Source organism: Salvelinus sp. IW2-2015, linkage group LG5, assembly GCF_002910315.2.
Source record: "Salvelinus sp. IW2-2015 linkage group LG5, ASM291031v2, whole genome shotgun sequence".
In the NCBI taxonomy this organism is placed as follows: Eukaryota; Metazoa; Chordata; class Actinopteri; order Salmoniformes; family Salmonidae; genus Salvelinus; species Salvelinus sp. IW2-2015.
Window position 1 is genome coordinate 13,293,342 of NC_036844.1, and position 12,293 is coordinate 13,305,634.

The window sequence follows — 12,293 nt, forward strand, 5'->3', positions numbered from 1 at the left end:
TAACCCCCTCCCACATACCCCCCGACACCCGCTCCCAACACATTCCTCCATCCTTTACCTGGCAGGTGGTGAAAGGCTTGATGCTCCAGAGGAACTGGGGGACGTCCTGGATGGAGAGCTGCAGGCTGAGGGAGTTCCCCCTGAACAGCAGCGTCTTGGGCTCCTCCAGGAGACAACCACCTCTCACCCGCTCGGCCGATGCCACTTCCTGATAGGGAGATGAGGGAAGGAGAGATAAAAGGGTGAGAATTACATTAAATCCGGGTGTGTTTACAGCGTTGCAGAACAGTATACATGGATTACAGAACATAGAAAACCAATATTACTCAGTCACAACCCCTCTCCTTCATCTGCAACCCCCATGGACTGCAGTGAGAAGAAGTACTCTGAATAGGGTTGCAAAGCTACCGGTAATTTACCAAAGTTACTGGAATCTTCTGTAATTTTGGTAATTAACAGAAACTATATGGCAATCTATCGTAACGTTGTTAATTTATACTTGAATAACTTTAAAAAAATGTTTAACCCGTATAAAGAATTAATTTATTATATCCGTGTCCGTATTGTCCGTGAGTTTTTAGTAGATAGACGATATGGTTCTAGAGAAAATAGCCCAATTAATGAAAAAAGCATCTAATCAACAATTACCTCTGGAACTCATCCAAATATTGACTTTTTTCACAACTGCCAACAGTTTGCTGCCAGAACATTGACAACAAATACATATTGACATAGTAAAATAAAATGAAAGTGTGTAAATACATCTAAAGGATATTTCATGCTGAAACCCTCATATTAAACACCAATGGTATTCCCTAAGTTGATGGTTTATATTTAGGAAAATGTTTTACAGCTTTGTCATTCTATGTTTTATTTTAAAATCATCTTATTTCATTATTTCATATATTTAACATGTGATAAGGCCACATGGAGGGCCAGAGACACCTGGGATAATCTGAAGTACCCAAAAGGGCCACTAGATGTATTGTGACAGATTGCATAACATCKTTGAAAGATACAAAATTCTGGTAGTTTACTGATAAACTTAAAAYGTTTCCAGTAATATACCCTCCCTTTGCAACCCTAGCTCTGAACAACTAACTCCCCCTGAATATCTAAACAGCTCTAACCAGTTACATTAAACAGCTCATGGGCAGATTAGGTATTCAGTTATCCCCCTTTGCAAGAGAAAGCAAGTGGAAGAATTGCTTAAAAGGCATTTTTCCTCATTTAGAAAAAATTCCATAATCATGTCACGCTTGGAATGAAACCTCCCAAACACACAATGAAACAAATAAACAAATCCTGGCATCAAAACGTCCAATAAATAAGATCAGGCAGCACAATTCCCCTAAAATGCTGTTTCAGTTGAATTCATTGACATCACATGAGAAGCCACACAAAGAGACAGAAATCAAGCCTAATCTTCCAGAATAGCATTTTCTATTGATGAAAGGACTTTGGTGATTTCACGCTTTTTGGGTTCTCATCCGTGGGTATTGTTGTGTGATTCTCTAGGGAGACCTGGAGCTGAGTGTGTGTGTGTCCTTGTGTGTGTCTGTGCGTACGCATCGTACTTGTCTTGTCTGTCATGTCTGTCTGTCGTCTGTCTTGTCTGTCTGTCTGTCTGTCTGTCTGTCTGTCTGTCTGTCTGTCTGTCTGTCTGTCTGTCTGTGTGCATGGGTGTGTCTGCCATCTCCATCACAAAGTGAAAGGCGTAGGCCTGTGTTTCCCAAACTCGGTCCTGAGGAACACAAGGGGTGCACATTTTGGTTTTTGCCCTAGCACTACACAGCTYATTCAAGTAATCAACTCACGATTAAGCTTTGATAATTTGAATCAGCTGTGTAGTGCTAAGGCAAAAACCAAAACGTGCACCCCTTGGGGTCCCCAGGACCGAGTTTAGGAAATGGAAAAATCGCAACCCTGCTGGGCATCGCAAGGGAAATCATTCGTCGTATGAAGCCCAAAAKCCCCCACCAAAACAGGACAAATAAAAAGGGCAGAGTGACAGAGATAGAGAAAATTGGCTGGTGGGTTCCCCAAATGCAATTTCTCTCTATTCACCATGCAAGGCTCCCCTCTGACTGATGCGTCCAGAACTGAATCTGCTCCAATGAGCCAAGATCTGTCCAATCACAACCTCTCTGGAGAATAACACACAGATTTAAAGCAACTGGCTGCTGTCAGAGGTGTATAGGTGTGTGTGTGTGTAGGTGTGTGTGTGTTTGTCTTTTTGTGTGAACGAGGCAGAAAGAGGATAATGGGTGTCGATATGAGAGAGAATGAGAGAATGATTGAAATTAGTTTGTGTGACAAGGCCGTAGCTACTCTTCATCGAATACGATCCATACATCATCTCTTTACAGAACTAAAGAGAGAATGCACACACACACACTCTCTCCCTAACCATCTCTCTTTCTCTTTATCCACCCTCCGTCTGTAATGTGTGTGCTCCCTTGCCAGGTTCATCACACGGAATAGAATGCTAAAACACGTTTAATTAACACGCTGCAAATATTCAATTAAGCCCCAGAAAGAAGACAGGGGACGAAACATTGCAACGTTGTCTTTGTAATTAAAAGTCCCTCCTCGTTGCCTAGTTGTCGAGCAGTCTCTCTCTCTCTCACTCTGTCTCTCTCTCTCTCACTCTGTCTCTCTCGCTCTGTCTCTCTCTCTCTCACTCTGTCTCTCTCTCTCTGACTCTGTCTCTCTCGCTCTGTCTCTCTCAATTCAATTTAAGGGAAATAAAAATGAACAGTAAACATTACACTCACAGAAGTTCCAAAAGAATAAAGAAATGTCAAATGTCATATTATGTATATATAGTGTTGTAACGATGTGCAAATAGTTAAAGTACAAAAAGGAAAATAAAAACATAAACAAACATAGTGTTTGTTCTTCACTGGCTGCCCTTTTCTTGTGGCAACAGGTCACAAATCTTGCTGCTGTGATGGCACACTGTGGTATTTCACCTAGTAGATACGGGAGTTTATCAAAATTGGGTTTGTTTTCGATGTTCTTTGTGGATCTGTGTAATCTGAGGGAAATATGTGTCTCTAATATTGTCATGGCAGGAGGTTAGGAAGTGCAGCTCAGTTTCCACCTCATTTTGTGGGCAGTGTGCACATAGCCTGTCTTCTCTTGAGAGCCAGATCTGCCTACGGCGGCCTTTCTCAATAGCAAGGCTATGCTCACTGAGTCTGTACATAGTCAAAGCTTTCCCTAAGTTTGGGTCAGTCACAGTGGTCAGTTATTCTGCCACTGTGTACTCTCTGTTTAGGGCCAAATAACATTCTAGTTTACTCTGTTTTTTTGTTAATTCTTTCCAATGTGTCAAGTTTTTCTCTTTTTGTTTTCTCATGATTTGGTTGGGTCTAATTGTGTTGCTGTCCTGTGGCTTTGTGGGGTCTGTTTGTGTTTGTGAAGAGCCCCAGGACCAGCATTCTTAGGGGACTGTTCTCCAGGTTCATTTCTCTGTAGGTGATGGCTTTGTTAAGGAAGGTTTGGGAATCACTTCCTTTTAGGTGGTTGTACAGGTGGCTCTTTTTTAGATTTGTATAATTAGTGGGTTGGCCTAAATCTGCTCTGCATGCAATATTTGGTGTATTTTGCGTTATTCTCTCTCTCTCTCATCTCCGGTAGAGCGTGAAAATCTGACGGAAGAAAGAAAGTCACAATGTGGAGGCGTGACGACGGATATGTATGCACATACACACACCTCCTAGCAAGCTGTCCTGTGTACAGTATAACCTTTGCATAGTACTTTCTGTCAGATGAAACCTACTACTGCAGGCTAGCTGTTAGACAAGGGTTACTGACTTCTTGTCCTCTCACAAATTACTCTCAGCCTAAACTAGTGTGATAGGCAGTCGGTCAATATATCCATCCATCCATCCATCCGTCAGCCAGTCAGTCAGTCACTCAACCAGTCAGCCAATCAGTTAGTTAGTTAGCCAGCCAAGTAGCCACCCCAGACTGATCGCTAGAAACACAATTTTATTTGGGATGTTTGAAATGGTCCTGAGAACGTCGATATATGCCTTCCTCGGTGCACACCAAACAAAAAAGAGCTGGAGAGCACTGCTCAGACCACTGTGATATACCAGTTCACAATGCTCTTTCTCGCAAGCCCTGTGAATGCTGATGATATCTGATGCTAATAGCGTGTCGTTTTAAAATAATTTTGTTTTAAGCCTTCCCCAAACCATAGGTCTAACCTTTATCCCTCTATCCTAAACGTAACCCTTTGAGTTGTTTTTGTTTTAACCCTGTAACCACACAGAATTTACCCTGTATCCACACGGAATTAATGCATAAAAAATAGACATTCATCCACGTCGAATTTCGAAGGGAAACTATGCGATCTTGTTGGCCACCCATCCATTCACCCATCAAGCCATCCATCCATCCATTCACCTTCTCCATACCTGGAATGCGTAGGGGGTGTCATCGACACAGTACACTCTGAGGCTGTATCCCAGTGGATTGGTGTTGTCTGCACTACCGAACACGGCCAACCTCAGCCTCTTCACAGCCTCCTGGCTCAGAGGCACCCCCACCAGGGCGTAGCGCCCTGGATGCTCCAACAGCAGGTGGCAGCACTGAGCCTCCAGCAGACAGTAGCAGGAAGTGCTCTCCTCCTCCACCGACATTACTTCCTGTGGGAGAGGAAGAGAGAAGAAAATAAGGAGTTAGGTGCGGGTTGGGGCCTTAATCTGATGGTTTTTAACGTGGAAAAAAGCCTGGGGATGGATAAAGAAGCAATCAGCACATTGGGCATCGTGAACAGTAACGTGATTACCACATAACCGTATGCATAGGTCATTTCTCCTTCATTCTGTGCTAAATTCCCCTCCTAAATCACCTACTGCACCATCCCAGTGACCCTGTGGCCCTCTGTACTAAGCTTATAAGGCATGGTTAAACCCTATAAAGCCAGGCTGCATAATATAGTAATGTAATCCACTGGCCTAGATGCAACACCTGGCCCATTAGCTCTGCAGCAGACATAAGGAATCTACTTTTTATATAGCTCATCCTCACCAGACAGCCAGCCAGGCAGGCAGGGGAAAAAATGATGGAGTCAAACACCCCAAAAGCTTAGCAGCATTAAAGGAAAATGTGAGGAAGAAAGAGAGGAGGGAGAAAGAAGGTGAGGAGGGGGCAGAGAGAGAAAGACAGAGACAGGGGGGATGGGAGACAAGGGGAGAAAAAAAGCGAGAGAGAGAGATTGAGAGGGAGCGGGAGAGAGATGCCTTCCATCTCTGGTAATGTCACTAATTCCAGCGATGGTTCACATTTCAAGAGGCTGGCCTGGCATTCTGCCTGAGATAAAGGGCTCATTATTTCACAGTAAAGGAGACAGGTTGCGCCACGGCTCCTTCACACGGGCAAGACGAGGGTGGCCTCTCTCTCTCTTTCTCTCATCTCGGTCTTTCTCGCTTTCTCAATTTATTTCAATTCAATTACCAATCTCTCTCCCTCTTCACCTTCTCTCTCCCATTCTCTCTCTCTGTCTTTAAACATTTCTCTCTCTCTCTCTTTCTTCTTTATCCCTCCTTTTATCTTTTCCTCTTCCCCCTCCTCTCCCTCTCTCCTGTCAGCATATAACCCACAGCGCACACACACACAGTCATTCGTCGACTGGTCTTTGATAGCAGCCTTTTGTGCAGCAAGCGTCTCTCGCCAGCATATTATATCCTGTGTAAATGTCATAGGCTGTGAATAGGCCAGGGCCTTTGATCGTCACAGGTCAACCGCAAGGCACAAGGAGCTCTGAGCTCCGGGGTCAACTCTGCCTAGATGAGCTACCGGTCACTCTCCAACACTCCTTTGATTAAGTAAGTTAAACATTAAAGTTCCAATGTAGCTATATTATCTCAATATTAAATCATTTCTGGGCAACAATCAAGCACCTTACTGTGTTTGTTGTCAATCAAAATTATACAAAACAAACAAAAATACTTTGTTAGCAAAGAGCAATTTCTGGTGATGACACCAGTCAGGCCAAAACTCCATCCCACCAAAACAGGCAGAAATTGTAGGTGTTTTTTTAAACAGCTCTTACACTAAAAGGGCATTATCATAATTTTCACAATTTCACAGTAAAATTAATTTGTTGTGTTTGTGTGTGTGGGTGGGTGGAGAATATAGTTCTGAGCCCCTGCTGCTGTCCCTGCTCTTTGATGTGACCACATAGGAAGAAGAAGGGATGGTTGATGGAGGAAAGGAATCTGATGAAGGGATCGTGGTGGAAAGGGATGCTTCTGTAATGATGGGGTTCCACGCACACCCACATGCCTGTCCCCTCTCAGCAAGTCTTTTCAAACAGCTCTTACACTAAAAGGGCATTAGTTTATTTTTCACAATTACACAATATTATTCCAACCTCATAGTGTGGAAATATAAAACACAGGACAATCATGTTTTTTTACTGCARTGGGCCTTTAAAAGAACATCGCTGATACGTCTGCTGGATAGACGGGTGGATGGATGGAGAAAAATGGAGGGTGTGGATTGATGTCGGAGCTCAGAGCTTGAGAGAACGAGGGAGTCCCTCCGAGAAAGACAGAGTGGGATGTTATAAGAGGCAGAGTTTTTRTTTGAGAGGTTGGTTGGACTTGAGCTTTCACTACTTTTCAAAGAAGTCCATGCTAACATGAGTGAGTGAAATAGTTCCTCCCAACTGGCAGCTCAATGAACCTCAGTGGAATAGAGGTTGAGAAGTCAGTATGAAGAACAGAATATGTGGAATTTAGATTATGTGATTGAATCTTATTCTCAGTTTTAGCGAAAAAGACAAGGTGAACACTGAACATTCCTGCTTTTTTGTAAGGAACAAAGAAATCGAAATCAACTGTAATCACAATCTAGTATATGGAAATGTTTCATTGGATGTGAGCATATTGGGTGACATTTTCCTTGCACATTAATAGCCCACGAAGGAAGCAAAGTTGTAGAAAATAACCGTAACATTTTAAATAGATGGCACATAATCAAATCCCCGAGATGACAAGGTAAAAATGTGTCGTTCTGCCCCTGAATGTCACACCCTAACCTTATTTCTCTATTTGGTGATGTGGGGTGGGCATTCTATGTTTTGTATTTCTTTGTGTTTGGCCGAGTGTGGTTCCCAATCAGAGGCAGCTGTCTATCGTTGTCTCTGATTGGGAATCATACTTAGGTAGCCTTGTTTCCCACCTATGTTGTGGGATCTTGTTTTTGTACAGCTCTTGTAGCCTACGGAACGGTACGTTCCTTTTGGTTTCACTTTGTTATTTTGTTGCTGGTTCTCATTTAAATAAATATGATGACCACAAATTACGCTGCGCCTTGGTCTTCTTCAAACATTCGTGACACTGAACAAGGCAGTTAACCCACTGTTCCTAGGCCATCATTGAAAATAAGAATTTGTTCTTAACTGACTTGCCTTGTTAAATAAAGGTAAAATAAAAAAATGATCTGGGCCAGTTTGGATTTGATTACAGTGGCAGGCATTTGCATCGTCTGGAACCCATTTTAATGTTGTTTACTTGAACTCCGGTTACATAAAGTCTTTTACACAGTTAGATTCTGAGAGAGAAAATGTCACACTGTTCCTCTAAATGTTCTGAAATGTTTTCAGGATAATCTCACCTCCCACTTGTTATCCTGTGTCTGCCTCTTGAGGCGGATGCTCCAGTTATCGGCGGCAACCTCAGCGCAGTGGGCTATCGTCATGGCGATGGGACAGGAGAGGTCAAGGCCCAGCGGACCGTACGTGACCTCTGGGCTCAGCAGGACCTCCTGTCTCTCTTCTGATAGGGTACTGCTGAAAACACACATACAAAAACATCAGGATGGGTTTAGACTCCAAACTCTCCACAGACAGTGTACATGAGAGGAACAAGAAATCCAGAATAGGGCATAAACAGTGGGTAATGGCTTTACATGAGCAAGAGGGGAAAAAGAAACATTGGCATATGGTCCCATTCTTGCGAACACAGAAACTTTGATGGGGCTGCCATCAGTCCAGAAGGGCCTGCACTACTACACATATTTTTACAGCCCAGCGCTCAATGAAAAGTGATGTCTGCTTGACTTCATACTATTTGAGCCTCAACCATCCTTCAGTCCTGCTGCTGCAGGCCTGGGGGTCAATCTCACTGTGGGTAGAGTGGTCCTGCTATACCCTGCTGTCACAGGGCCAAGCTGGTGTCCCCCGCCTAAGCCTGAGTGACAGGTCCGATTAGCGACCAGAGGCAGAGTCAGAGGAGTGATTTCAGCTAAACTGATTAACTGGACACTCTAATGAAGGGATCAGGACCACTGTTTGTTGGTGTTGAGTGTTACATCACAAACATCCAAATACTGACTGGCTGGAATAGGTCTGTCTGGGTACACAACCTGTTTTTAGGAGGAAACAAGTAGGCTAGCATTCCACTGTGTAGGGTAGGCTAACCATCAACGGAGAATAAAAACATATGCAAGCATATGACTGTGTTATATTGTTTTCTGAAACATCAGTTGAACACGATATGGGGTGAACAAAGTGAGATCAACCTCACTCGCCACAGGATTTTCACTCTGCTTTATCGTTATTTATTTTTCAGATAATTATCAGTGCCTATTGTGTAAAATTTGTCTCCATTGTTCAAATGAAAGCAATCAGCGGCATAACGTTGACAGGGGTTATGATCTCTCATCTAAAAATACAGAATAAATAAACCAACAGTGGTGAAAGCCTGCAGCTGTGCTGCATGTATGTGTGTTCATGTGCGCACGCATGTTTGTGTGTGTGTGTGTGTGTGTCTTTGTGCGCTATGGTAATTAGGCCCACTTGTTAGAGGGACATCAAGGTTACCTGCAGATCGGACTCTAATAATTAGCCTGAAGAGAGGAGAATAAAAAACATTTGCTTTTCAAAGAAAACATGACTCGGAGCAAAGATGAAAAACTAGAAATGTTTCATGGTTCTGGCTTGAGTATCTCGGGAACAAATAGAAATGATTTGTTCAATGGAATTAGTTTGAGAGGTGGATCAGGTAGGGTGACTTTGGGTTATTGATGTTTTAATAATGGATTGGAGTGTTTCATGTCAGAATGATTTGGCTGGCATTGTGATGCTGAATGATATTCTATGATCCACTGAAACTCTTATTCTGAAAACATGCAAACAAATAGACTACCATTTTCTACGCATAAATTAGCTCCGTAAACAAGATAAAAAGGTCAAGTGAATAGTAACATGATTGCAAACAGAGAGAGGTTTGACTGAAGGCCACCTGTAGTAACCCCTAATCAACACTCCTTCTCTCACTCTCGATCGTTCATCCCTCTATTGCAACTCCTCCTAACAACCTCGCAGTCTCCCTCTCACACCTCCATTCTTCGTCAGCCACACTTTCCCTTTTCACTCCCTTTCACTCGATCTCTCATTCACACTTGGTCACCGATCGGATCTCTACAGAGATCTCCTGACCTCGTGTTAAGGCCACGGGCTGTACCGTGGTGGCCTGACAAGGATCAAACAATAACTGCACTTCAAGGCACTAACACGCCGTGGGGATTTTATTGTTTCATTTAGAAAAAAACATCATAACAACCTTGGATACTGTTCCCTATGGAGTTTCAAGCTTTTCAGTGCACAACAAGACCTCGTTAGCTCGCTGAGTCGAAGCCAAGGCTTTAACACATTAGATGAGGCTAGCGCCATGAACTACCTCTGCTACAAACACGTGACATGAAAAACACTGAAGAACAGACACACTTTCTGTGTGTGTTAAGCATAAGGCTCCCCAACTCCTCTCAATACAAACTTTCCAACTAAACTCAGCACCGCTAACTTCGACGGTTAACTGTTCTCCTGATCTCTCAATAATATCTAATAACCCCCACCAAGGCCTCTAGACTGCAGTGTGAAGACTTCCCTAGTGAGGAAAAGCCTCTCATCTCAGTCTCCATACTGCAGCCCTGGAGCCACCAAGGCTGAGCTGATCGATTCCTATCCTGCAGCCGAGTGGAGATCCACCGCCAACCGCCTCAAGTAGTTGGATTCGTCCTGAAGTCTGAATAGGAGGAAAACATTTAATTTCTCCCAGGGTCTCTCTATGCGCTTGTCAAAAGATTGTGATTGACAGCTCAATGGTGCGCTGCCCTCCAGACTCCCTCTAATGCCAGGCAGGAAGTAAACAGCAAACAACGTTATCGGGACCAGGCAGAAACCTAAAGGTGTGGGCTCAGGGAGATCAAGGAGTGTTTAGAGTAGCGCACACCTCACAGGACAGACACAGGCAGTTCACCCCTAAGCTCTGAGGCGTAAACTATAGGTGACCTTTGATCCTTATCTTTACCCTCGCTACACAGAAGCCTCTGGGGTGCTCTGAGAAGGAGGAAGGAGGAGGGATGACATGGATTATAGCCACATTTGATCCCATGCAAGTGACAATCAATGTCACTTATTTAAACTCCTTGAGAAGTCGAAATGTACTTTCCTTGATGGGGCCAGCCTGTTAACCAGGTTGTCAGGGGTGATAAGTTGTTGGGATGGTTTCATCCAGATGTGTTCGAGATATTACACATTTTTGGTCTGCAAAGCAATCACAAACAAAATGATCCAAAAAGACTGACTCATGGTGGCGAGATAACTTCTTGAAGCCTCTCAGAGAAAAGTCAACAGTATTACATTTCTTGTGAACGTCTTTTAACTGTCTTGCCATTTTCGCCTTGAGTAATAGCCTTGTGAAAGTCTTGACAGCTAAGTCATAGCAATGGGCTCTCCATAGCAGGCAATAGTTACCTAGAGTCTCTCTTAGTCTGTCTTGTTCTATCTGACAAATGATGGCACATACCCTTAACACTGAAGACTTTAACATTCACAGCCTTAACTAGTCACACAGGAAGGAGGGGGCTGAGCCAGTTGCTGAGCCAGTCGCTCAGGGCTATGCTGCAATGTCTGCAACTGGCCGTGTCTGCAACTGCCAGCCTCTTCCTGACACATCAAGTCCTCCCCTGTAGAGTGTGCATGATGAACTAAGGCTGCATGCTGGGCGGTGTATATAGTGGTTCCTCAATTCAAAGTTTTCAGGTTACGCCGCAGTGCATTGAGGTATATTATGGTATATAGTACGGTATWTTGCGTCACCGCAAGGGGGAGTTAGAATGCTGATTATGCTTTTAGGTTCGGTGTAAATCATTGGTACCCAGGAGCTAACGTGTCTCTTGATGGATGGGTGATAGAAACCAGACAGAAACTGATCATTGTAAACATCGAATCTGAATGAACTGAATGATACGGATGAAGAATGGCGCAGCCATATAGCCTCGGCTACTAAGCACAGATAAATTAAACTCAAAACATGCTATTCTGTTCTTTTGAAATATATTATCTTAGTATCATGTTTTTTATGACCTTCCTAAATGAAAGCCTCATATAAAGCAGACAATTCGGTATTGATGCAGTGAGGGGCGCAGAGAAATAAATAACATTTAATTGGTAGTAGGCCCGAATCTAGATTCTATCTGAACCAATTAAAACATGCAAAATAGCCTTCTAAATAGGCCAAGCCTTCAATAGTAACTTTGTCGTTGGTTTCTGAAGAGTTCAGCTCATCCACTCAAGCAGGCACACAGYCTCACTAATTTATGGCTGAGTCTGTGTGCTTAACTCATTACCGAAAAAATAACAACAATAGAAAGAAGCATCTGGTYGCTTTAAAACTAAAATAATCGCATTCAACTCTAAGGTCAAAACATTGACTCCTATCGATTTACAGCATTTCCCTGATTCAGATTACAAATGTGCAAAAGCCCAATTAGCGGGAGGGATAGGGGCAACTTCTAGTCGCGTGCGGAGCTCAAGTTTATAACAGCTGTCAGTCAAAACCAATACAGTGCTGTGAACCGGAGAATGGGCTACAATGAAAATAATCATAAAGGCCAGGATATTATATCAACAAGAGAATAGAGAATGGAACGAGTCACATTTGAATTGAAACTACKAGATTGAATTGCATTTAAATGCCCAATTGTATTTCATACAATATTCTGCCAATAATGAACTTCGGCTGGCTTGACCTTCTTCCTTGTTTTCTTCCTAATGAAATATATAATTCAATTGTAATCATAAAGTGTAGATATTCTCAAASATGCCCTCTGGTGGGCATTAACGGTAAGCACTGTAACGCACTGTACCATACCACAGCATACCGCATCCTATACCATAGTATGAAGCAACTTTTAATTGAGGAACCACTGTATGTGGGTGTGTTTGTGTTTGTATGTTGGAATGTGTGTGTGTGTGTGTGTCTGTG

General features: G+C 43.2%; 1 protein-coding gene across 1 annotated transcript in view; it reads right to left on the reverse strand.

The window, feature by feature from the left end:
- Positions 1-12,293, reverse strand: part of LOC111964499 (netrin receptor UNC5D-like) — a 316,049-nt gene that overhangs the window by 20,633 nt on the left and 283,123 nt on the right. Inside the window, exons 12-14 of the mRNA XM_023988387.2 lie at positions 7,639-7,813; positions 4,431-4,661; positions 59-208 (exon numbers count right to left, since the gene is read on the reverse strand). Of these exons, the coding sequence (XP_023844155.1) occupies positions 59-208; positions 4,431-4,661; positions 7,639-7,813 (556 nt within the window). The remainder of the gene's footprint in view (positions 1-58; positions 209-4,430; positions 4,662-7,638; positions 7,814-12,293) is intronic.